The sequence below is a fragment of the Biomphalaria glabrata genome, chromosome 2, assembly GCF_947242115.1.
Source record: "Biomphalaria glabrata chromosome 2, xgBioGlab47.1, whole genome shotgun sequence".
NCBI classification, from domain to species: domain Eukaryota; kingdom Metazoa; phylum Mollusca; class Gastropoda; family Planorbidae; genus Biomphalaria; species Biomphalaria glabrata.
In genome coordinates this window covers 11642252-11670178 of record NC_074712.1, presented here as the reverse complement: position 1 = coordinate 11670178, position 27927 = coordinate 11642252, and the positions used below count along the sequence as shown (strand labels likewise).

Sequence of the window (27927 nt, the reverse complement as noted above, 5' to 3'; positions counted from 1 at the left end):
TGTTTGCTTTCTACTAATATTTTATAATTCAGAAGCATATTTTTTTTCGTGGTAAATGATCCTGGTCGTTGTCACTGTTGTGTTATAAAGCTAAATCCGTTCATCGATTTTCACAAACTGTCTTCCACAGCATCAAAGCTCTTTTGTTGCAGACGAAGGAATAAAAGATGGCCACTCCCTGGAGTCCGTTCAGAACGACAGACACCAATCTGAAAAAAAAATGTTCCTTGCAGAATAAATATATAAGACTTACATATGCTTTTACAGTATAAATTTTAAAGTAACGTTAACAATGTAAATTGGTTTAATATTACGAGTTTGTCTTTGGAAAGTGTGAATGACAATGTCTACCGCTATCCAGAGTAAACTCTACAATTTAAATTTCTAAACAACTATAACCATTTGATTTGTAATGATTTTAAACGTAGAGATATCTCCGATTTATTAAAATCTGTATTTTTTTATAAATGTATTAAAGATAGCGACATGATAACCTTGTAGAAAATATAAAACCATAGAACAAAATAAAAAAGTGATCCCATTACTTTACGACAATACAAAATGAAACTATTTTACATTTGCTAAATTAATGGTTCACATACTTTAAAATATCACTGGCCATTGATTCTGCTAAAAAAGCCACAATCCAAAATATTCCAGTAACAGTAGACAACTTCATGTAAATCTTAAAATCAAAGTCGCTGCCAACAGCTTCCATTAACTGTAATGTTCTGACCTTGTAGATGGTGTAGACAACTTTCAGGAAGAAAGTCACGTTGATCGCTGTAATAATTAGCACCGGAGCCGCTACTGTGATACCTGGAAAGAGAATGTGAAAATAATCAAATGTTTTAGGTAAGATAAGAAAAGTATATTTCTCCAAACAGATAAACAATGTCAAAAAATTTTCAATCTCAGCATTACTACTGAACTAATAACAATATGAATGAAACACACAAACACACACAATTAAAATGAGAGTTTGTGTTATCAATCAAACTAATAGTCTTATTTTAATCGTTGAAAAAATAACATTTAAAAATCATTGGACGCTAACATAATAATAATAATTATAATAAAATAAAATTCATTTTTCTCTTCTAAAGTTGAATTCTTTCAAAAATTATTTTTTATCAAACAAAAGTACTTTTTCAATTAAAACTTGTTGTTTTTTTATATGCATTAAGTCAAGTTAACTTTCAGACTTAGTGATCTATGGGGCAGAAGATATAAAAGTCATTTGTTTCTATGGTCCACGCTAACGAGGGTGTTATGTGGCCATCATAACGACCAACCACCTTTACTTTTCCCCAAATAATGTCAGGTATCCATTAAAGCTGGGTGGACTCAGAAGTGCCCTGAAGATCATGATTATAAAAATCTAAGTCATCATCTAACCCTGGACCCCTAGATCGGAAGCCATGTGCTTTAACACTCACTCACACACACTTAAAATGAAATTACCCATGGGGGGGGGAATATTTGACTATTTTTTGCTTTGATTTATTTATTTTAGGGGATGCTTTAATATTTAACCATCATTCGACCAGCGCAGTAAAGGGCGATTTTAGTTTAAAAGCCACTTCTTCCTTTCTATAAAAGAACAAAAATGCAATCAACAATCCCGAAGTTCAGAGAGCATAGCTAAGGAGGAATTTTTTAATCATACATCAGTCACCTGAAATGAAATCAAATTGGTAGCAAAGCTGGAAGTGCTATTCCTCCCGTAGAACCTAGGTGAGATACTCATTAAGTATGTATAAATCATGTTGGAGGAAGACGACCTCTTGTGTCAGTGTTGTTGGATCTCCACATGGTGTTATGGGCATTGAAATCCCCAAGGATTATATAAGGCCGAGGGAGTTGTTTCAATAGGTCCTGCATGTCTGTTGTGTTTACTGGAGCGCTTGGTGGTAGATACAGGCTGCATCAAGTTATAATCTTGTGTAGAGTTATCCTAGCTGCAACAGCCTGTAAAGTGATTTGAAGTTCTACCCTCTCATGGGGGATGCTGTACTTCACAAGAATACAGACTCCATCTGATGCTCTCTCCGCATCCTCAACATTCCTGCTGTAAGTACTGTAGCTTCGAAAACTGATACTATCTTTCAGAAATGTTTCCTGTTCGCAGACAGCTACAGGAGTCTCTGAGTCTATCAGTAGCTGCGTTTCCACATAATTGGCCTTGAGGCTGTCGTGCGAGCGTGAAGTTTTCTTTGCATTTAATATTGGTGTTTTAGCATATAAAAAGTAGTTTCTTTTAAGTGCGTTTTGTTGTTTAGAATATTGTGTGTGTGTGTGTTTACGTCATCCTTAGTTCCCGCAAGAGAGAGAGAGCTTCTTTTGTGAGCTAGGTAGCTGGTTTTGTTGGTTCCACCTTGTAAGGGTACGTAAGTACATAGTTTTATTAAGTAGGCTGATCTTTCGGTACGGGTGTCGCTATTGAAAAGTTCTTTATTGTAGCGGCATCGCTAGATCTAGGTTTTCTTTTCGTTTCAGGGTGTTAGGCTTTGGGCTATGGGAAAGTGTGTCGTCTTTCCGCCCTTGGAGTTGTGTAGTAACTATCGGTGTTGAGGTGTAGGGAGTTGAGGTTCTGTTGGGCGCCGAGATGGAGTGTGAGCGTGAAGGTGTGTTACGGAAACTTGTTGGTGTGATACTAGAATAATAATTAATCAAATTCTAACTTCATTGATATTGATGTATATGTAAATATGTTTGAAAATTACAATTAAGTATAATTAAATATTGTTCCTGTTGACAACTGTTGTTATTCACTAAATGTTTAGTTGAATAACTGTTATTTAATGTTTGTATTTTACATGCTATTACCTTTAGGTTCTTGTATTACTCTGTTCAGGCTGGGGATACGGGACCATAATATCATACCCTACCTAAAAAACCCACCTGACAGAGGTATCTACAGTTCCACTGCACAATCCTAGAATCCATGGCTTATTCTAAGTAACCTACCTGGAGCTATTAGGCATTGGGAGACCCCAGGAGTTGTTTCCCTTTATTCCAGTCACTTTGGTATTTTTAGACTTAAAAGGAGAGGAGGACACCCCCCTTTTGGGGGAAGTCATTCTCTCTGGTTAAGGGAGATCCCTATGGTAAAAGCGGAGGCTGTTTTCTCCTCTCTCACCTCGGGCATCCTCTCTGATTTGATTTCTCCCCTTAGCGAGTTGGTCTTCTATCTCAGAATAGGTTTGGGTGTCTGGCTGGGTTCTCTGAGGAGAACCTTTGTCAGACATAATGTCTCCAGGTTCTCCAGGAGTGTTGGCTTTGACATGTTGCTCAGTCTCCATGCTCTCATCATCAAGCACAGAGAACCTGTTCTTTAGCATGACAACAGTGCTTTGTTTTCTATTCGGAGGTGTATTTTGTGGCGTTGTTTTCTTCTGCGTTGGAGGGGAAGGAGGGGGTGAGTGGGTCAATGTGTTTGACTGTGTAGGATCAATACAGCCGATTTCGCCTGGCAGAAGATGCATCCATTTCTTGCCTTTTACTCCTGCATGGCAACCTCCTGTTTCCACACAGGGCAGTCCTTGGAGTAGGCTGAGTGGCCTGCGTGACAGTTTGGATATTTAAATTGGGCCGTGCAGCCCTTGTCCTCATGACCCTCTCCAGCACACACATTTTTTTTCATGCAAACTTTAGCGCCGTTTCCATAACCCTGGCACTTGAAGCACCTCATGGGGTTAGGTATGTAGGGCCTTATTGGAACTCGTAGGTAGAGCACTTTTGAGCTTCAATGTTAAGGAAAGAGGAGCGCAGTTTAACGTCATGTCTCTTCACGCCTATGCTTTTGGAATTAAGGGATTGTTGTTTGCATTATTTTCTGTTTTGTTTTATAGAAGATGGGAGTTTGAGCTAAGATAAGATACCCCACATATTTAGATTAAGGTTTGAGGATAGCCGCCGAAAAAAATATTCGAAATAGAAAAAAAAAACACAGCCATGTTAAATCCTTTTTCTTGACAGCTATAAGGTCTGAGGGAGCACTGTAAGCTCCCCCAATGGGGTCTGTGGCAAAACCCCGACGCCAAAAGCGTTTTCTTGTATACTAAGAAACTCAGTTCTTGCATTCTTTACTGCAGAAACGAAATCTCCTAAAATCTACAGCTCATTATTCATCCTATTAAAAAAAGGACATTTTAATTACTGTTATATTCGAATATCAAATTACACATCTTTACTACAATACAAATACAACCGATTGGTTCCTTGAAAAGATAAGATACCCCACATATTTAGATTAAGACTTTGAGGATCGCCGCCAAAATATGATATATTTAAAAAAATATTTTTGTACAATAGAAAAATATCAGTATGAGTAAAGGTTTAAAAAAGGCGACTAGGAAAAGAATATTTAGGGTCAGAACTCTTCTCAATTTTACTCTTATAAAAATTTCGTATGAATGTTATATTTTCCAAAACAAAGACTTTCTTAAAATAACTAAGATAAATTCGTGTGCAATTACATGTCATCATATTTGACTATTCTGTTTTTACACGTCATGTTTCGTCTGGAAAGGGGAGAGGGTGTTAGAGTGAAAACGTTAATCCTCGCTCCTTTTTATAATTTCTACTAATGATTGCATTTGGCATTAACGAATTATTTGATATAAGAATATAATTTATAGCATATATAAATTATATTAGTGACAATATTTTTTTTTTATTTTAATTCTTAACTAAAAAGAAAAAGTATTGGTTGATCCGATAGGCGCAAGGCAATTGCATGTATCTTATCTGGTACAACTCTGTTTTGTTTTATATTTAATAATGATACAATTTGAGATCAGTGTGTGTGTTTGCGACATTATATACTAATGGGTTAAAACATCAATATGTAGCTTATATTATATAGATATTTAAAAAATTTTGTTCACATATTATGATTTCTACATAAAAATAGAACTCAGAGGGCTAAAGTAGGGAGAGCAGTAGACGCCATTGCCCTCTCTCCCCAATGCTTTATAAATAAAGTAGTACCGCCCCTCCCACTCTAAGGGTTTAGGTGGGAAGGGCAGTAGATGTATTCGACACAGCGATAGCCTCTACCGCTTTCCCTGGATACGCCAGTGGACCTATAGATCTAAATAAATATAGATTTAGATATTTGTTATGGCCGGGGGAGACAATTGGGATAAGCTCCCATTGTCTATAAAACACTATTCAGTCTTATTAAGACTGTCAAGAGTATAATTAGGTCATGTCAGTATAGTATGGTAGATGGTGTTTTTTTTAAATATACACCTAAAGCAAAGTTGGTATCAAAATTTCTTTGTTTAAATTTCAATCAGTATTGCATTCCATGAGTTAGTTAATAAATGGAAAATATATGTTATAACAATACATTGACACTTTTGCCATTGTGGTCGTAGATGTACACTTTTTGAATCAATGCGCAAATCTATGAATAAAGCTTAAGTTGCTAATAAAGAGTCTTTAACCTTTTTATAAAAAATTACTACTCCTAAAGGTTTTCATATAAAAGTTTTTTTTTTTTTTTTTTTGTTTTTTTTTATATTTTTTTTTCTGTTTGCATAGATAATTTTTAAAACTGAAATGGTTCACTTTCGAAAAAGAAAAAAAGTGCCATTGCATCATAATTTTTAATTATCTAAAATATCATGATGTTCGATTTTTGTTTTCTTCTAGTTTGTGAGTTCTAAATGGGACTGACGGACTGATAGACCACACAAAAATAAAATCATCTAATCCCCTTAACTAAAGAATTTGTTACGTATATGTATTTCTATTTTATTAACACTTTAAATAAGATATTGTCTCTTTACAAAACAATTACATGAATTAGATAATTTTTTATGACCTCAGTTAGGCTAGGTTCACATTTAGCTTCACCTTCACTTTCATCAATCCCTTAGTTTGCTGGACAGTTGGGGCATCTCACAGAATCTGTCAACCATTTATCTCCATTCTTCTCTATCATTTACCTTTGCTACAATATCATTCTGAAATTCTCTTTGAAAATATTGAAACCTGCCTTGTTACATGTCTGGGAGGACAACTTCCGGGAGCGATTTTGAGTTTGTGTTTCCTTACACTATAAGCTTCTTAAGTCTTATGAAAACATTAATCATTTAAACCAATATAATAAATGCAAGGTATGATTATTTGCATAAGGAATAAGTACCAGGTGACCAAGCCTCGCTTATTTAAATAATTTGAAAAGGAAATGTATTTAATTATTTTGGATCGGGTAAAGACTCAATTGAAAAAGTTTCTTTCGCCTTGTTCTAGTTATAAATGTCAATGTACATGTCGATTAGAAAATAAAGTCTCTTAAATCCACATACAAAACACGCCTGTATAGACAGTATAAAGAGACTTCTTATGGTCCCACAGTTACCCTGGAGAAAGTACTATGGTGTGACGAGCATTTACAAAAGTCTTTTTTTTTTGGTAAGCTGAAAGGTGAAACGCTTTAAAGTCCTGCTTAGGTACCAACTTGCTTAAACTGATATGGAAGAGGGTATCTATCTGCAAGCGGCTTCTGAATGAGATAGCTGGAGCTATTTTTTAAAGGTCGCGGATTATACAAAATAATATCCGCTGCCAACGGTAGACGTATTCGCGAAAAGAGAATCCTAATTGACCACCGGCATATAATGGTTATGTGGTTTTGCAGCCGCTGCTGCGTAGCAATGTAAAATACAGCACTTCTCCTTTATCATCGGACTCAAAGACAAGGCTTATATAAATGCATTAAGAAAACCTACGTTCAAATAACCTCTCTCGCCACAATAGAGATTGGACCGTAGCGCTCTGTTAATGCTATAAGCATGAAAGTTGCACTACAAAAATATTAATTATTACAATGCAATTCATTAATATTCATGGCTTTTTTTTTATTTTGCACAGACTCTTACTACCACTTTGTAGATTAATTTATTATGAAACTAAAGGTGTGGGGGAATTTTTAGAGGTATTTTTGGTTCTTGTGTTTTGAGAGTTGTATTATGTATTTACAGTTAAATTGCAGAGAGCCGTATAGCTGACGTTTATTTTGTTGACTAAGCTAATACAGCCTACAATAAGATGGTGCGCAAATGTTTAATTATGTCTATTGATTCATTGAAACTTGTTTATGTTTGCAAAGATTCTTTTTTTATTTATTGCTCTAAGGGTGGTGGCGTGAGCGGTATTTTTTCCCTTCGACGAAATTGAAAATGTTCGTTCATAAAACATTGTTGCAAAATTTAATTTTTCGATAATAAAAAAAAAAACGCGTTTTTCTTCTGTGGCCAGTGACCTACATATTTTGTCCGCATGTGGTTGATTTAGATTTTCTTTTCGCAGTCTGCGTCAGTCCTCGCAGCGGATTTTCTTTTGGTTTCAAATGTGTATCCCTCGGCCTTTTTTGTGAGTGACCTTGTGGTATATTATTATTGTACGAATGTATAAATGTATGTTTATTCAAGTTTAAAGAACATTACTTCCGGGTCATTCACTGGAGAAGAGATTATCTGAAAGAAATTGTCTCCATTTACTGGAATTGTAATGGGTAGTGGTAATCTGGAGAGTCCATCAGCATTGGCATGTGACTTAGACTTACTAAATTTAATTGAGTAGTTAAATCCTGATAAGAATACTGCGTACCTTTGCTGTCTAGCAGCCTACATAGCTGGACTACCTTTGGTTGGATTGAAAATATGTTTCAGTGGCTTATGATCGGTAATGAGGGTGAAGAGTCTCCCACACAAATAGATAAAGAATTTTTTTTTTACAGCACAAACTATTGCTAGAGCAGTACCGGTCTAACAGACTCCGTCCATATAACAGCAACGATGGGTTAATGGTCACAAAGAGTGCTACCATAAAAAAAACTTTCGATTAAACGGTTCCCTATACCGGACAGGATTTGAGACATGTGGCCAGCATCACCCGGGCTAGACGTTCGGACCTTGATCACTGTACCACACCACCACGATAGCCGAACGCACTAAAGGGGGAATTGAGCCCTCACGAAAACCAGAAACATGACAGCACCAAGAGGCAAGGCAAGGGGACCTTGTGCTTCCCCACACATCAAAACCCAAAAGGTGACCGCACCAGTAGACAAGGCAGGTGAAATTGGTGCCATCCCACCCAGATACGACAGTAGCAAACAGCTTCAGATTATCCACATAAATTTAAATCGGCAGTTCTCACTGAAACGTATCGAGGTCTATACGATAGCAGAGGGATACGAGGCAGATGCCCTACTGAGTCAAAAGACTCATTGCTCAGACGAAGAGCCACCCCTTCTTTATGGCTTTACCTCTTACCAGTGTTCCTGCTCGAGCTGCTAGGTAATAGTAACGCTTACGGCCCGAGTTGCGGAATCCAGCGCCCCTGTGCTACCTTGTGCGATGAATACTATGACATTTGAGGTGTACAAACATAATCAGCGATTCACATGTGAAAACCTCTACAATCCACCTAAGTCTGAGTTGCAACTAAATTTGCTTGAGTCATTTAGCATAAGGATGATCGTTGCAGGTAATTTTAACGCTAATTCCCTAGCGCTTGGATGCCAGGAGACAGATGTCAGAAGGCGTCGACTACTTTTTATGTGAGGAAAAAAAACTGGTTGTCTTGCAGGGCAAGTACTGCCCTCATACCTTTTTGCACACCGACAATGGGAGCGTGTCGCGACCAGACTTGGCTCTGTTGTCAACAGACTTAAGTTCACAGTCGAGAGTGGACGTGCTCGAAGATGTCGGTAGCGATCATCTGCCGGTCTTGGTTACAATTTAACTCAAAAAGCTCAACATTAAGTCCCCATACACATCCAAAATGGGTGTACAGCCGTGCTAACTTGGGTCTGTTAAAGAGCGCATCAGATGCCTCTTTGAGTGGACTGAATATCCAAGCTGATTGTATTAACCGGGTTTACGGATTTCTTGTCCAGGTCATCTTGAGTGCCGCTCGAAGGGCTTTCCCGAGGTCGGTCCTATGGTGGGCGCAAGTTTAGGTCCTTTTGGTTTCCCGCTCTGGCATGCCTAATCCGACTGCTGAGGGCTGCACGTCGGCAGCACAAACGTCGAAAAACCGATAAAACCAAACGAGCTATCATGTATCAATTTAAATTAACCTAATCTAGGGTAAAATAAACTTAGGATTTAATTCACGCGCTGAAAAAACCCACGACCTGCAGAAACCCATGACGTCGTACATCCGGTGATAGCGCGACATCATGTGGGGAAAGATGGGATTGGTTAAAGCAAACGTTTGGAAGGAGTTAACGAAATGATTCAGAATAGAGCAGGATTTATTTTATTTACATATGGAAGAAATCTCATAGAGATAAGTCCTATATATTTTATTGATTATGAAATTAGATCTAATATAAATTTGAATCTATTTTTTTTAGCAGCTTCGAAAGAGGATATTTATTTATACAGTTTTACTTTGCAAATACTGTCCATTAGTATGATTCCCAGTTATTGAATTAAAGTTCTGTATTTCATTTCAAAGGATCTTCGTTTATTGAATTTCTAAGACATATTTATATCTAGAGATATATCTACAGAATCAACGGTATCAAAGTTACAACATATTAGCACCTTTGACGAAAAAGCATTTTTAACAACAAGAAGAAACATAAATGTGATACATAAATACATACATACATACATGCACACATACAAGAACAGCTCTCTTAAGAGTATAACATAATACATCGAAATATTAAAATTAGTAAGAAATACATCACACCAGCCCACCAAACTGAAAACCAATTCTTTGTCTGAAAGCGTTCGCTGATTCATATTTTCTATTAACTCAATGTTATATTATCATTTAATAAATCGGCTTTCAAAAAAAAATAATTAGGCTAAATGAAGTGAATAAATACGCAACACGTTTTTTTAAAGTCTTTTTAAAAAACACTGGTCTATCTCTCTGTCTAGGTGGTTTCTTTTACCCTTTTTTTTTTCTAACACTGACAAATCTTGGAATAATGTTGACATTAATCACTACTTTGAATTAACAAATTCGTTTATTCATATTTGGTCTTTACTTAAATGTGTTTATCTAGAAATATGTGAGATAAAAGTTAAAATAATGAGAGAAAGGATACATATTAAACAGTGGGCTCGTTACAGTCAATAAAAAATTTGTTTTCAATAAAGCGTATTTTTTCCTGTTTTCTATGCTCTCTTTATTTAAAAAAAAAATTCATTTGCCTTTAAAATCTTAACAAGAACGTTCACCGTGAACAATATCATTTAGTTACTCACCCACAGATAAGGCCGAGTCCAAGTAACACTTAGTTTTACCGTAACCAATATTCCTCTGTTCTGTCATGACGTAATTGTATCCGATGGATGTCATAACCACACACACTGGTAACGTGAATGACCCACAAACAGACTTCCACATCCCACCAATCGTAGCTCTAACAGCTCGAGTTCTGGAATGGTCAGTGAACACACGAAACATGTGGTAGCTACAGATGAAGCTCCACGAGAAATTCCACAACCACAGGAAATGTGTGACTACACCGAGAACTTGACAATGAACATCTTGTTGAAATCTATCAGTTAAACATGTATCAAAAAGATGAAAATAAATATCTTGTATAAAAGATCAATACATAATCCTTATCCCTAATGTAAAGTAGAAAAAAATGTTCTGCTTACGTGAGTATACTAGCTAAGGAACAAACTTGAGCCAATAGAAGACTGCAACTTAAAAAGAAGTTATTCAGACCTGTCACTGTCCTGAGTTCCGGTACCATCAGGTATGTCAACATTGTCAGTAGAAGACATACAGCAGAGAGACTAAAACAGGTCAAGGTCAGAATGTACTCAATCAAACAAATTGTTTCATTACACCACAGTCCAGGTCTTTTTGATTCTGTATTGCTTTTTGACTTTAATCTGTCTAACAGATCAACGCACACATTGAGTCTACCATCGTCATTGACTTCTACCATGATAAGATCTTTGTTGTCTTTGATGATTATCTTAGTCACATTGAAATCAATTGATATTGAAATGTCTGGTGGTGTGACTGTATCATTGATAGTTATCTGGTACTCGGTTTCGTTGAAGCTTACATGCTTACATAGCATTAGAGAGGAAAATGTGATACAATCAAAACAGCCATGTAGATCTCTTAAATTATAATTCCTTTTGAGTGAGCTCTTTGTTTGACGCATATTAGATTTCATAAACTGCACTCTAGGCTTTAAAAGTACTTCACATGTTTCAGACAAGGTCAACTTGAAATCTCGAGCCAGCAAGTATTCCAAAGAACTATTCTCAAACTGTGTTCTTGATTCTCTAGTACGCGAATTAAAATTAACTTTGACAGAAAAAACGACAGAAGCGTTGATGTTGAGTTGACGTGATGTACTACGAAAAGGATTTTCTGCTATTTCCACTTCCAAATGGAAAGGAACGAAAGCAAAAAAAAAATTTTTTTCAATCTGGAACAACATTTGTAATTGTTATTTTTTTAAAATCTAAGATACAGAATTAATTAAAACATTAAAACATGTTAACAAAAATATATTTTTAAAAGTAAATACCTCAATTATACTACTTCAAATATTATAAAATTGGAAAACAAAATTTAAAAAAATGTTTTGTTCAAATTAGGCATAGACCCTTAAAATTTTAACATCGTAAAATGCAAAAAAAAAAATGTTTTCTAAAGATCGTCCAACAGGATTTTTAAAGTTATGCTATCTAAAGTGATGGATATTCTTAGGCACGGACTACTGTAAATTTGCAACAGCTTTTCCTTTTTTTTATATACGGGCTTCTGAAAAATATAATTAACGAGTGTATTTATTAAAGAATTGAGGTGTTGTTTGTTAAGTGATTGCTGATAAACAGATGACGTTTGAAAACACACACATTAATCCTAAAAGAGTGGGATTGATTCGTCCGCAGAGTTCATTGATTGTTTAATTTTTAGGTCCAGTCACTCCACTCATGTCTCACCAATGCGTCTTTAGGGAACCCTGAAAGGGAAAGACACTATTAGATTTTTTTGACCTGTCTGTCTGTCCATCTGTCCATCCGTCCGTCCTGTTTAGATCTCAGAAACTAGAAGAATAAATAAAAATCGGACATCATAATATTTTAGATAATTCGAAGATCTGATACAACGGCCTTTTTTTTCCGAAAGCGAAAATTCTAATTTTAAAAATTATATATGCAAAATTTGTTTTCCAAAAATTACACCACTTTTAAATGAAAAACTTCAGGGGAGGTAAGTTTTTTAAAAAGCTGCCGTAGGACCACTTCATTAATAAATCAAGCTTTATTCACAGATTCGCGCATGGGTACAAAAAAAATGCATCTAAGGTCAAAATGGAAAAAGGTCTAAATTGATCATTATTGAAATTATTTTCCTTTTATTAACTAATTCATGGAATAGAATACTAATTTTAATTTTTATTTAAAAAATAATTGTAATACAAATTTCGTTTCATTTGTAAGTATTCTCTAACAAACTTCTTTTATAGCGCACAATTTTCACTTATCCTCATTAGGTTATACACATGACAACAATCGGGAAAGGAATAAATAAAGGCCAGACATAGATCTATATTTAGATTTAATTGTATTAATCAATTTAAACAAAATTTACATCTATAACCCATTACGGAAATAGTTTATATTCTAATACCTTAAGGGTGCAGATTTATTTATTATGTAAGCAGTTGTTTCACATCAAGAAGTGAATCTGATGCGAACAGCATAAGTGCACTATAACCCATTAGTAGGCCTACTAATCCTGATTATAATATTGACCTAGATCTAGCTCTAGTAGATCTGGATTCTATTTCTAGATTTCTAGTTCTAGTGTAGCTTATCAGCAAAAGTAGGCTATAGATTTAGTTCTGGATCTTTATCTAGTTGTCCTTGCCAAAGCCGGTATTGAAAGTATAGAGGGACATCATATGGTCCGACAGTTACGCTGGGCTGGGCTGGAGACAAACGTATTTCAAAAGCAGTCTTTTTTTGGTGAGCTCAAAGGTGGTCGACGTAACAGAGGCGCACCACGGAAACGCTTCAAAGACCAGCTTAGGCGTCAACTTTCCGTGGCTAACATAGAAGAGAGCACCTGGTTGCATGCGGCCTTAGCACGAGACAGCTGGAGGTCACTCACGAAGGTCGCGAAATACACATTTGAGACCAAAAGAAAACATGCTGCCGAGGACAAACGCAGAGGGCGAAAAGAAAATCTAAATCGACCACCTGTGGACAATGGTTATGCTTGCCCTGGATGTGGCAAAATATGTAGGTTACAGATGGGGCTGCGCAGCCATGGGAAATATTGCATTCCTCACTAATTTTCGGACTCGAAGACAAGCCTTATTATTATTATCTAGTCTAGACCTATAACTAGTCCAGATCTAGCTTCTAGACCTAGTCCATATTCTAGTTTAGATAAAGAGTCTAGATCCAGATCTAAACTAGATCTAAGACTAGTCTACAAATCTAGTTCAAGCCTACATTCCAATTCTAGCTCTAGTACGATTTCCAGTTTAGTTTTAGATTTTAGTTCTAGTTCAAGTCTAGATGTAGATCAAGTCTAGAGATATAGTCTTGATGTAGATCTAGATTCTTGAAATAGAATTTATCATATCTAGAACTAGTCAAGAAATCTAAATCTTTTTTAGATCTAGATTCTATATATGTATTATATTATATATTGTAATAACTGAAGTTAGGCAACTCAACGAGGCATATCGATGTTTATTTTTAAGACATCACAAATACATGCAGAACAACATGTCTTGAGCACAGCATCTTTACATCAGCTCTCACTTGGGCGGAAATCGTTCTCTCTCTCTTCCTAATGTTGACATCCTTCTCAGTGTACTTAATCACAGTGCGCACCTTCTAGCTTGGCAGAGTTATAACAATATATATTATATAATCTGGATCTAGTCTAGACCTATTAAGTAAATAGAGCGATTATGATAATGATAGTAGGTCTACTAGAGGGTAATAGTGTATTAGCCTATGATGTTAAGTTGTGCAGGCTCCTTTTTGTTTAAATTTATTACTACTCTACTCCAATATATTAATATATATTAATCGGTCTTGTTGGAAAGAAGTAGGTATATACTACACAGTGTCGTCATGGGGGGGGGGGGGCTGGACACCATTTCCGGAGTGGCGACCAAGTTAGAATAATTATATCTTAACTAAAAATAGACAATTCGAAAAGATTTTAAAATTTCTAGATATATGTCCAAAAATTTTATTGACACATCTAGATGGTAGTTCGAGTGTAAATGATAATGCACAAATTTATACCATTTGAAGTATAACAAAAGAAACCTGTTCATACGATTTAAGTCTGTTTATTATTTCAATTAAATATTTTTTTTAATTTGCAAAAACATTTGAATAAAAGTAATAAATATTGGTTTGAGTAAAAATCAATAAAAGTAGGTAATCAGCTGACTGTATTGGTTCAACAAACAAAATAAAAAAATAACTAGCAATAGTGTTCATTGGAACATATTTTAAGAAAGTTGATGGAAAGGGGTGACACCCTGAACTACCGCACTAGGTACCACCGACACTGTATCCGAAGGGTTGGCTTAAATATATTTCTTGTCAATTGGTGAATTTGCAATCTTGTTTGTTTGTTTGTTGTTTTTTTGTTGTTTTTTTGCGGCTGTCGTCGCAGCTATCATACGATTATTTTGTTATTAGTTCGTCTTTAAGTCTTTTAGATAAGGACAATATCATTTAGCCATACTGTTGCACGACTGGCAAAACGTGACACTACCAGCGTTTCTGGCTCCCACTATATACGAATGTATTTAAGGACAACGATCTGTCTCTTTCAGTCAAAGTTGTTTTTTTACTTGGTTGATTTTATTTCTTTTTTTTTTCTTAATTACGAAAGTCAAAGATATAAATTAGTGTCATTTTAGGGCGAGCAAATCGACTAAGTGGCATTAGGGTGTAAAATTACTTTCAGTAGTCAGTTTACAGGTAGCCTTGTATGTTTACGTTTACAGTTGGCTTTGTAGGTTTACAGGTAGCCAAGTAAGTTTACAGGCAGCCTTGTAAATGTGTAGGTGGTCTTGTTCATTTTACAGGGAGCTTTGTACATCTAAATGTAATTTTGTAAGTTTTAAGATAGCCTTGTCAGTTTACAGGTAGCCTTTTAAGTTTAAATGAAGCTTTGTACGTTTATAGGTAGCGCCTATATCGCATGAAGAAGAAAAAATGAATATTATGTTATCGTCTTTTTAGCAGCCACCTTAAATGGAAGAGCCGCAATTAGGTTTGTGCAAAATGTCCGTCTCTTCGTATGTCCGTCTGTCACCCTCAGATCTCAAAAAGTAGAAGAGAAACAAAAATATTATTTCGCCATGCGTTGTGACTTGCAACGTTTACGTTCAACAGCTACTTTGGTTTTCTAGAAGTGAACCGTTTAGTGAGTGATTTTTTGCTTTGATTTTGTTTATTTTAGGTGAGACTTTAATACTAAACCATCACTTGCCTCAGCACAACCAAAGGGGTTTTAAGTTTAAAACCCCATACCAGGGGGTTTTGAGTTTAAAACCCCCTACCAGGGGGTTCGAGTTTAAAATCCCCTACCAGGGGTTCGAGTTTAAAACACCTACCAGAGGGGTTCGAGTTTAAAAAACCCTACCACGGGTTTTGAGTTTAAAACCCTCTACCAAGGGTTTTGAGTTTTAAACACCCTAACTGGGTTTTTGCAGTTAACTCCTCCTCTTCTATAAAACAAAACAAAAAAAAAATGCAAACGAAAATCCCCTGATTCAAAGAGCAAAGTTAAGGAAGATTTTGATATTAAAACCCCCTCTAAAATTTACGATAAACCCCCTCTTCAACATAAAAAAAGCTAATTACGCACTCAAAATGTTATGAGCGTAGCCAAAGGGATTTAGAGTTTAACCCCCCGCCAGGGGGGTTTGAGACTAAAAAATACATCTTCAGTGTAAAAAGAAATGCAAATTAAGCACTCAAAATGCTATGAACATTGCCAAAAGGGGTTTTGAGTTTAACCTCCCATTCAGAGGGGCTTGATGCTAAAAATACCTCTTCAATATAAAAAAAAACAAATGACACACAAACATTATTTGAGCGTAGCCAATTCAATCGGGGGTTTTGAGTTTAAACCCCTCTTCTACAGATGGCTTTTTTTTAAAGTTTAAAACCCTTCCACAGATGGATTTGAGTTTAAGATCCCCCCTACAGAGCATTTTGAGGTGGAAAACCCCAACAGATGATTTTGACGATAAAACTTCTCTTTTCGATATAAAATCTAAAACAAACTACAGTCACTTAATTCCAAGAGCGTATTCAAGAGAGGTTAGACATTTTTACCAGTGACAGGTCTCCATTAATAAACTGCAGGGAATAGTCATCTGTCGAAATTGAAAAACACTAAATGTGTCTCAACAAAGATGGCTAAGACAGATTTTAGGAGTCAGTTATAGAGATCGGGTTTAAATCATGTTATCTGACAAAATGAATTACGGATAAGAAGAGTTGCAATGATATCCTAGTACCACTTGACGCCATTCATTCATGGAGGTCCTCATGGCAGGTGACATTATCAGTGACAGATTTTTATGGAAACAGCTTGACGGCAAATGCGCCGAACGGCGCGGGAGGGTCTAATTCAGTAAGAATAGCACATTAGGTTTTTTGAAATAAAACATTTTAATAGCAGGAAAATGCAGTGTAGATACCTCAGAGTATGCATTTTGTTGGTTTTCAATACCAGAAATAGTGCTTGGCGGCTCCTAGCGCTCCCCCAGACCACCTTGCTAGTAATGTCGGGGAGTCTACAATTTTATGGAAACAGCTTGATGGCAAATGCGCCGAACGGCGCGAAAGGATCTAAGTCAGTAAGAATAGCACATTAGGTTTTTGAAATAGAAATTTTTAATAGCAGGAAAATGCACTGTAGATACCTCAGAATATGCATTTTGATGGTTTTCAATATCAGAAATAGTGCTTGGCGGGTGATTCTGGGGGAGCTAAACCCATTACTAGAAATGACGGGGAATCTACAATTTTTCCACTAACTCATGGAAGAAACTATTCTAGGGCACAATAAACGTCTTCTGAAAGAATGAAGGGTCAGAATGTAATAAAGATTATGTACACACACACACACACACACACACACACATAAATACATATTAACAAAAAAGATCCCCCCCACCCCAACCCCCCCCTTCTCTCCCCATGATATATATATATATATAAGTGTTGTTGTTTTTTTTTTTTGGTTAACTAGCTGCTAAAAAGAAAACATGCACTTTCTAAGTAAATTTCACAAATGTTTTTTTTTCAAATAGACTTTTTATGCAGCGACTTTCGTGCAGTAGCGTAATGCAGTAGCGTAGCGTAGTGCCATGGTATGGTGCTAAACTAATTCATTAAACTTTTTTAAAAAATCAGATTTTATTTATTTTTTGTTTAGTGCCCCATTAGAATAAAAGAAGCTTTTTTGCGTTTTGTCTGTTGGTCGGTCTGTCCGTGACGTATTGATAAACAAAACCACTAGAGGCAATTGAAAATCTGATTTAACCTTTATCATTTAGAAATATTGTAATATTTTAAGTATGTATAATATATTGTTCCGGATGTTTTGTGGAAAAAAAAACAATACCATCGAATGTTTTAACTTATATTAAATGTTATTTCCATGCGTAAACGTTGCTAAAAAAAAACATGATCTTTAATATATTGTTCCGGTTTTTAATGTAAATAGCATATAGATGCTAAATAAAAATCTCTATACTGACCTTTATTTCATTAATTTAAAAAGTTGTTCCGGATATTGTTTTATAAAAAATTCAATTATATGAAATGATTGTTTGAAATTGCATCAATGACGTAAATTACACTTTTATTCTTTGAAAATAGGTCACTATAGTTTAATTATCGATATATAATTGTTCCGTATTTTTAACTTAAAACAAATTTATGTCAAATGACTTTTTTTTTTTTTTAATATCGACAAACGATTATTGAAAAACACTTTTTTGACTTATTTTACAGTTAATTTTCTTGCCGAAACATAACAAATCAGTAATTTTCTGGATTTTTTATTGAAAAAGAAATCACCAAAAATGTTCCGAATTTTATATGAAAAATCTACTAACAACAAATAACTGTTTGAACTCTTTCTTCTAATAAATAAAACAAATAATCTTCTCATTTAAGAAAATTGGTTGTTCCAAATATTTTATGAACAATATTTTAACTCTAATTATGTAAAATCGCTTTTCTCTCTTACACCACATTTAATTTGCTAGCTAAAACCTTAGAAAATCTAATTACCGATAATATTATGTTCCGATTTTTAAGGAAAACAATTTCATAACACCAAAGTAATGTTTGAAAATCTTTACACAAGGTTATGGTATATCTTATTTTCAAACGAGACCATCCCAAAAATGTTACTTACAGTTTTTGTTTAATTAATCTGGAATTTTTTTTCTCTCACTAAAAATATATAAACATCCGAAACAATCTATTATAGAAATTTAAAACTATTGCGACGTTTTGGAAGGGAAATTTTAATAAGATTTTCAATAGCTTTTAGTCTTTTTTTTTTCACGATATAAACATGACGGACAGACAGACTGACAGACAAGACAAACTATAAAAAATCGTCTTTAATCTTTATATATATATATATATATATATATATATATATATATATATATATATATATATATATATATATATATATATATATATATATATATATATATACATATACATATATAATTATTTAGTCTAACTAGCCCATTGTGAAATAATGGATCTTTTAATCGGCCCCGTAAGGGGAAAAAGCCGCTATTAGGTTTGTGCAAAATGTCCGTCTGTCCGTCTGTAAACAATGTCAAGTTCCTCAGTGTGTGTCAAGAGACTCTCAAATACTGGCCGAACGAGGCCCAAAAATGTCAACGAGTAGTAGGTTACAAATACTACAGATTGACTTGAATCTAACTTGAGTAGACAATGTCATGTACAATAGTTACTGTCCCAGACCGGACGAAGCTCAAAAAATTCGGTATCCTTTTCTTTGCTTGTGTTGATCCTTTTTATAATTTATTGTCTTGTGTAAATTGAACAATGTTACTTGTTAACTTAACCTTTATAAATTAATTTACGCTTATTCAGTAATATTTCTTATTATTTGTGATTACAGAACAGGCCCACATGTTTGGAATTGAGGGTGATGAATTACGAGAGTTTGTTTTAAACCAACAAAAACTAGATCTAGAAAGATTAAAAGATTTAAACCGACAAAAACTAGATCTAGAAAGATTAAAATTAGAATTAGAAAGAAAGGCAATAGAAGTGGAAAAGTTGAAAATGGACGAGTTTAAACCTAGGTCAATTGAGGTATTAATAGAACAGGCCCACGTGTTTGGAATTGAGGGTGATGAATTACGAGAGTTTGTTTTAAACCAACAAAAACTAGATCTAGAAAGATTAAAAGATTTAAACCGACAAAAACTAGATCTAGAAAGATTAAAATTAGAAATAGAAAGAAAGGCAATAGAAGTGGTAAAGTTGAAAATGGAACTGGAAGTAAAACTGTCATTACAGGGAGATGTGAACTATAAAATAGAAATTGAAAATGACATATTAACTAATGAGGAACAAAATAACTGCCAGGATATTGATAATAATATAAGTGGGATAGAAGATAATGAAGAAATTGAGAATGTCTTATCAAGTAAGGAACTAAATGATTGTAATTATACTGTTAATGATATTAATGAGATAGAAATTGGAGAAGTAATAGAAAATGTCTTAACTATTGAGGAACTTAATGATATTAATGAGATAGAAATTGGAGAAGTAATAGAAAATGTGTTAACTACTGAGGAACTTATTGATATTAATGAGATAGAAATTGGAGAAGTAATAGAAAATGTGTTAACTACTGAGGAACTTATTGATAAGGAACTTATTGATTGTCAGTTTATTGACAATAATAGTATTCATGTTCTGAGACCATTTCATTAAGTACACAAACCATTAAAGAGATTAAACCTAACAAAAGGAATTTATCAAGTTGTTGGTACTGGTAAAGTTAAACCAGACCCCAATAGGCTACAAATGTTTTTGTACCTAAAAATCCCCAGAAGACGAAAAAAAAGTCTTAAAGAAGTTTGTCAAGTTGTTGTTGGGGGTAAAGTCAAACCAGACCCCAATAGGCTACAAATGTTTTTGTACCTAAAACTTCCAAGAAAAAGAAAAAAGAAATCTTGACGTAGAGTTTCCCCTCTCCCAGTTGCTGAGAAGTGGAATGTCCACGAGGGTCGCCTGAATTCCCGAGTGCGACTTGGCAATAGAGAAAATTCAGCATTGTCTGTCTTCATGTATTTTAATTATTTTTTGTACCAAATCTTAATAGTTATTGTATTTATCTAAACAGTACATCCGAAATAGCTTGCTGTGTGTTGCACCAAGTAGATGGCTTCCTTCCGGTAAAGTGCAGAGAGCTGACACATAGAGAGTAGCATTACTTCATTAGTAGCGTGAGTGTCCAACGCCTAGACAGATACCTCTGATACCCAGGAGGTTGCACAATCCAGTTTGACCACTGACCATTGTCTACTAGCAGATACACTGTCAAGACTTAGCATAGTTGTATTAGTTATAATTGTTAGAATTCATTTTTTTTCCAATACAATATGAAACGCTGTTATAACTATTAGAGATTTTATCTTGTCATATATTATTGCTATACATAGGAGTAGATCTTTTCTTATATTTTTGCTGTTTTACATACCTTCCAATAGTAATTTAACTTTCCGTGCTACTATTTGTTTTTTGTTCTCATTTATTCTTTTCTCTCTTTCCCTTTGTTGTAAATATTGTCATATAAGTGATAGCTTTAGCTGGATATATTTCTTTTGTTAGGTTAATAGGGGCTATTTCACTTTAATGTACATTATATACATTTGTTTGTAGATATATATGTTTATATATATGTATATAAGTGTGTGTATGACACAGTGTGTATGTATGTATATTTATGTATATATTTAAATGACTATTATCTAATAACAGTCATATCGTGAGAGGGGGGATGTCAGGGAGAGGTATGGCGAGAATGAATGTTAGTTTGATATTTTGGTATGATTGTTATATCCCCTTGTTATGAATGCGAAGTGTTGCACGTGTTGTGAACTGAGTGATTAAGTCTATGTTGAATGTGCGAGAGAATGTGTTAAGTCAGTAAGGTCTTGCTCCCGGTCCAGGAAGGTTGGACGTTTACTTCCTGGACTGGTATTTATGCATTTATATATTCATAAGTTGATGGACTGGTGTTTTGTGTATTTCATAAGAGTGATATAATTGTGTGCTTTATTAAGTATTAAAGTATTATCGATATTCGTGAATATAAGGAGTTAGAGTTGATGTATATTAAGTGTTAGTATTTGAGTTAAGCAAGTATTGATGAATTCTGAGTAACCAAGAAAGTACCAAGCAAGTATTATTTAATATTCAAGAAACCCCTAGTGAGCCACAGGAACCAAGTTAAGAAACACTACAAGAACAAGAGACAAGCAGAGCAGAGCAGCTAGCAGCAGCAGTCTATATATATATAATTAAGAACCCTGACAACACTCAGATCTCGAAAACTAGAAGAGATATGAAAAATATTATTTCATCATTAAATGCGGCTTGAAAAGTTTAGGTGCAACGGCTACTTTTGGTTTTCTAAAAGCAAACCGTTTAATTTATAAAATTAATTATGTAAGCGATTTTTTCATAAAAATACACCAATTCTAAAACAATTACGTAAATGTAAGGGAGGCAATGTTACAATATGCTAACAAAGGTGAACAATTTTTGTGTATTTTCACTATCACTAAGTCAAATATATTTTTATAATGTACAGAAAATGTTTACAACAAATATAAATAATACTTAAAGATTTTTTTTCTGGTCAACTATCTGCTAAAATTAAAAGAAAACATTTCTGTTTGTTTATAAAGGCTAATAATGCACTTTGTATGTAAATATCCCGCACATTTTTTTAAATGGACTTTTTATGCAGCGATTTTCGTGCAGTAGCGTAACGTCGCAATATGATCATTTGCTAAACCAATTCCTTAAACTTTTTTAAAAAATCAGATTTTATTTATTTTTTGTTTAGTGCCCCCATCCGAATAAAAGAAGATTATTTTTGTGCGTTTTGTCTGTTGGTCGGTCTGTCCGTCACGATTAGATTAAAAAAACTAGAACTCTAAAAGCTATTGAAAATCTGATTTACCCTTTAATGTTCCTCCCGTAACATCTCAATAGTTTTAAGTATCTAAAAATTGAATGTTCCGGATTTTTTTGTGCAAAATTAATCAACCCAAACAAATGTTTGTTTGCTCTTCTAATTTATATTACATTCCATTTCCATGCTTAAACGTTGCAAAAACACATTATCAATAATATGTTGTTCCGTTTTTTATGTAAATAGCATCTTAATGCTAAATCAAAATCTCTATACTGACTTATATTTCATTAAGTGTAAAAATGTTCCGGATATTCTTTTATAAAACATGAATTATGCTAATTATTGTTAGAAATCGCATAATTTACTAATATTACACTTATATTATTTGACAATGCGTCACTATAATTTGGTTATCAATATCAAATTGTTCCGTATTTTCATCTTTAAACAAATTTTAAAAATATCGACAATAGGTTGTTCAGGGCTTAAAAAAAAAGTAATTTACTAGAATTGATTACTGAAAATTACTTTTTAGACATTTAATTTTCTTGCTGAAACATAACATAGAAGTTTTGTAATCGATAAAGAAAGTTCCGGATTTTGTTTCTTACAAATCGTCGCTAGAAATTTCCGAATTTATTTAAAAATCTAGAAAAGCCAAATAATTGTTTGAACTCCATCTTCTAATTAATAAACAAATAATCTTCTCATTTACGAAATAATGTTTTTACGGATTTTTATGAAAAATATTTTAACTCACTACTCTCTTACAGTACATTTAACTTTCTACCTAAAACATTAAAAAAATTAATTATCGTTAATATTATGTTCCGATTTTTAAGGAAAACAGAATCCAAACACCAAAGTAAGGTATGAAAATCTCTCCACATGGTAGTACATCTAATTTTTATACGAGACCATCTAAAAAATTTAATTAACGGTATTACATTTATCTGAAATTCTCTTTTTCTTTTACTATTTATACAAACATCCGGAACAATCTATTATATAAACTTTTCAATTGTGTTCATACCTAAAAATTATTGCGATGTTTTGAAACGTAAAATAAAGGTTAATCAATTTTTAATAACTTTTAGTTGTTTTTTTTAATATCAAGATGACGGACAGACTGACTGACAGACAAAATGCAAAAACAATGCAGCTTTGATCCTCTTTAAATAAATTCTATTAGAACTCAGTGCACCAATATCTATGAACCCTTGTTAAATATCTCATGTAAATAAAGAGATTTTTTTATGGTACCGGTACTAGCTTATTGTGATGTAATGGAATTTTTTTTTCTTTGACGTCATATGAATGGACTCTTTTAATGCAATGTTAAAAGAACGCAGTCGGTGCACCAATGTCTATTAACCCTCGAAAAATTGCGAGTATTAATGAAAACATATTTTAGTCTAACTAAGCCGTGTGACGTAGTGTTGTTTTTTTTTTCTTTTGACGTCATATGGAATGAATTCTTTAAATAAAATGCTAAAAGAACGCACTCGGTGCACCAAAGTCTATGAACACTCGATAAATGGCTCGTAATGATGAAGGCGATTTTTATTCTAGCTAGGCCTGTGACGTAGTGGGTTTTTTTTTCCTTTGACGTCATATGGAATGAATTCTTTAAATGAAATGCTTAAAGAACGCACTCGGTGCACAAAGTCTTTGAACACTCGATAAATGGCTCGTAATGATGAAGGCGATTTTTAGTCTAGCTAGACCGTGTGACGTAGTGTTTTTTTTTCATCTGACGTTATATGGAATTAATTCTTCAAATAAAATGAAAAAAGAACTCGGTATAGTAATGTTTATTAAACCTCGTTATTTGACTCGCGTTTAAAAAAGGAATGATATTGTGATTTAGATCTAATCTAGATTTTTTAAACTAGATCTAGATTTTTATTACAGTACATCTAGATCTGGATTTATATTCTAATTTAAATTATTTTAGAGTCTAGATCTAGAATTTCTAGATCTAGTTTAGACTAAAATAAACTAGATTAAGATGTTGAATTTCAATTTCTAAACTTAAAGTGTAAAAAAAAAGTGTAGATTTTTATTTCCAAACGTTTTGATCAATATTGCAATGTTTTAATATACTAAAACTAATCTTTTTTTTTAATTAAATTTAAATTTAAATTTACGGCTAATGAATCTTTGAAACATTATTACTTTTGACCATCAAAATTAAATCACCTCTTGAATATTATTTGCGAATATGCAGATCTGACAGGGATCCGACTTCGACGGGGGCCGCCTCTGAGTTGGTGTAACACAAACTCTCTTTGTAATCTTGTTTCTTTTGACATAATATGTAGTTAATTCTTTAAATGAAATACTAAAAGATCTCATTCGGTGCACCAATGTCTATGAACCCTCGACAAGCTTCTCATATAGACGACATTTTCTAGTCTAACTAGGCCGTGTGACGTAGTGGATTTTTTTTTCCTTTGACGTCATATGGATTAAATTTTTTAAATGAAATTTTAAAAGAACTCGTTATAGTAATGTTTATTAAACCTCATAATATGACTCGTATTTTAAAAGAAATAATAGGTAATTTTAGATCTAATCTGGATTTTTTACACAATATCTTGATTTTTTACACTAGAGCTAGATTTTTTACACTAGAGCTAGATTTTTTAAACTAGATTTAGATTTATATTATAATTAATATCATTGTAGTTTATAGATCTAAAATAAATTTCTTCGTCTAGTTTAGAATTGTTATTGTTTTACATGTTTCGGATGTTTCTTCAGAGTTGTAGTCCATAACTCCCGCAGGACAACGGGAAATGAAGCGGGCAGGGTTTGAACCAGGGACCATCGATACATTTAAACGACAGTCCAGTGCGCAAACTACACGACCAGACAGCCATGATTTAGACTAGATCAAGATTTATAATTTGAATTTCTAGACTTATAGTGTAGATTTTTATTTCCGAATTTCTAGATCAATATTGCAATGCTATAAAATACTAAAACGTATCTACTATTTTAAAATTTAATTTTGCATTCAGTCTATTAATAGATTATGTAGGCTTTTTTTTTACATAAATCCTATTTTAATTACATCTACATTATTCCAAATTTATAATTTAGATCTAGATCTAGTAGATATAGATCTTAAGAGTGCTAAATCAGAAGTTTAATTTAGGTAGATCTACATGCTATTTCTAGTTCCATTTATATGAAAATGCCAATAACTCTGTTGGTAACTGTTCTGGGACATCGAGCAGACTTTGACGAACTACAAGCTTGATGCCTTGTTCTTATCTTTTTTATTTAAATAAAAAAAAAGATTATCTAAAATCGCTCGACTGACATATTGTACGTATCCGGTAGTTGTCGTGCGGTTGATTATCAGGACTGATTATCTCGACGGTCCCGATTTCATACCCTGCTTGATGCCATCCCCCGTCGTCTAGCGTTAGATTTGGATAAGAAAGTAAGTTATTTTTAACTTTGAAGGAACATGCACAACAAGAAAACATTTTACAAAAAAAAAAAAAAAAATTTTAACAAAGCCAAATGAATCTTTGAAACATTATTACTTTTGACAATGAAAACAAAATCATGTCTTGAATATTCCTTGCAAATATGCGTATCTGACTGGGATCCAACTCCGACGGGGTCCACCTCTGAGTTTGTATGACAACACACTCTCGTTTTTTTTTTATTTCAGAAGTATTTTATTAACCCTGTTTTTCTATTATTTTTAATGATGTATAAAAAGAAAAATATTTGTCTAGCACCAAATATTTTGTAGATGTAGGCTATAGCAACAAGTGCAATAAAAATACATTTGTCATTATAAACAGAAATTTAAATACTTTCTTTGCACTGCTCCTGGCAGCATGGAAGTAGGTAAGTGGTCGGGTTCTAAATTTGTATTAATCCCACATGTGTTCTTGTCTGATTTAAAATATAAATTGTTCTATTTTACAACAGACAAAAAATGGCTTAGAAATGGATTGAAAAGTAGTACTAATCAGTTTAAAAGTACTATGTAAAGTATGGAGAAATTACCTGTGATAGGAAAAGTCGCGTTGTTCTTTCAATGGATCTCTCTCCGATGAAATGACTGGATAACATTTTTGTATAGCCACCTTGAGTGACAAAATAGAGCTGAAAGCTATAGCCTAGTTGGATAATCTCTTTTATGTATTCCACACATTTACCTCCCTTAAGATATTTTCCAACAGTGCACTGGACCTCAATACATTGATCCTGAAATAAAGTTAGTGAAACAATGTAGAACTTGAGAACAACACAATAGAAGAAATATTGATAATGACTAATAAAGAAGCAAGATTAAAACATTGTAACAGACATATTAATAAATTAAAAGTACGTAGTATTTTTAATTGGTACGTGTTAACGTATTTCAGAAAGTAGTGCACTGTTCAACTCTGGTTATGGACAAAATGTTAGTGGAAGGATATTAAAATGGACAAACAAGAAGCTAATTAATCATTGCTGAACAATCAACAACTTAATTCACGTGACTACTGTACTGGTAGTTTTAACGTAGGATATAGTGGAGTTTGCGCTGGTGGAGTTTGAGCAGGTGGAGTTGGTGGAGCATATCTTCCTGACACTGCTGAGAATGACATTTGGTTCGACTGCCTGGTTTTCTGTGGGACCACCATTATTTTTAGACGTCCATTATGAAGGTCTTAAAGTGGCACGTTGAACAATCTGTCTAGAGAGATCGCCATTACATCTCTGTATATCATAAATCATCAGTGACAAACGTCCTGAAAAAAGCAAAACAACGAACACGACCGACTCAAGAGCACACTGACTGGTGAATGAGAAAGCGGCACTTGCAGGGGAACACACTCCCTAACTTTTGTGGCTTCCACCAAAAGGGGCCTCCACCTGTATTGTCCAACTTTTACTATCCTGAAGTATTTTCGTAGCAAACATATCTAATAAGTTTGCAATGAAATAGCACTACTTCTGCACCACCGCACTGTTTAACACTGTTTATAAACAGAATGGTGTGGTGGACATTGAGAGACAGTTAACTTAGGAAAGTTATAAATATAGACAGACAAAATGTCCTTTTGGTTAGAGTGTCTTTGTTTGTTAAGTTACATATTGATTAAACATATGTAATTGTTAATTTGCTTCGTTGAGTGTCTGTCTGGGATTTGCAACAAAACTCCTTTTTTTCCTAGGTCCAAAAAATAGTTTTGATGGAATTAGAAATTTTGTTTTAAAAAATGTTAGTATAGTATTATTTCGAACTTTATACTTACATTTGGTGCAAGCCATTCCTTGTCTAGACAAGCTGTCTTTGTAATTAAAGACTTATCTTCTTCCTCATCTGCTTCATCATCTGATTCATCATCTGTTCTAAAGTTAAGAAGCATTGAGAATGACATTCGTGGCACATCCTTGTACCGTAACACGATGGACTCATTGCAATGTAAAAGTGATATTGGATACATCCCCTAGAATAAAGCGAGTCGACAAAAATGCATAAACATATAATGCTTAAAAGAAATAGAATATTTATGCTGATCTATCATTTAGTTTTGATCTTACAGCTCACACATATACGCCTATGTCTATATATATTGGCCTCATTCAGTCGTAGAACGACTATGGTTCATCTCGTACACTTTCTCATGTGGCTTTGATACCCTATTTTGGAGAGACACTTCGGTCCAC

At 33.9% G+C, this 27927-nt stretch overlaps 1 protein-coding gene across 1 annotated transcript; it reads right to left on the bottom strand.

The window, feature by feature from the left end:
• LOC129924486 (uncharacterized) lies at positions 1 to 27645 on the bottom strand. Its single transcript, XM_056019109.1, has 6 exons — positions 27513 to 27645; positions 26275 to 26475; positions 10653 to 11443; positions 10251 to 10546; positions 603 to 819; positions 1 to 209 (listed from the first exon to the last, which is right to left on the bottom strand). The coding sequence occupies exons 1-6, from the start codon at positions 27636 to 27638 to the stop codon at positions 101 to 103; spliced, it is 1740 nt and encodes a 579-aa protein (XP_055875084.1). The 5' UTR covers positions 27639 to 27645; the 3' UTR covers positions 1 to 100.
• Positions 27646 to 27927: the final 282 nt, after the last annotated feature.

What these genes read in the sequence shown, in the direction of transcription:
- LOC129924486 (XM_056019109.1), bottom strand. Translation starts at nt 27,638, where the DNA reads ATGTCATTCTCAATGCTTCTTAACTTTAGAACAGATGATGAATCAGAT. An exon ending in GGACTCGGCCTTATCTGTGG is followed by an intron (nt 820 to 10,250) that starts GTGAGTAACTAA and finishes TTCTCTTTCCAG; the next exon opens with GTATCACAGTAGCGGCTCCG. An exon ending in ATGGCCAGTGATATTTTAAA is followed by an intron (nt 210 to 602) that starts GTATGTGAACCA and finishes TTTTTTTTTCAG; the next exon opens with ATTGGTGTCTGTCGTTCTGA.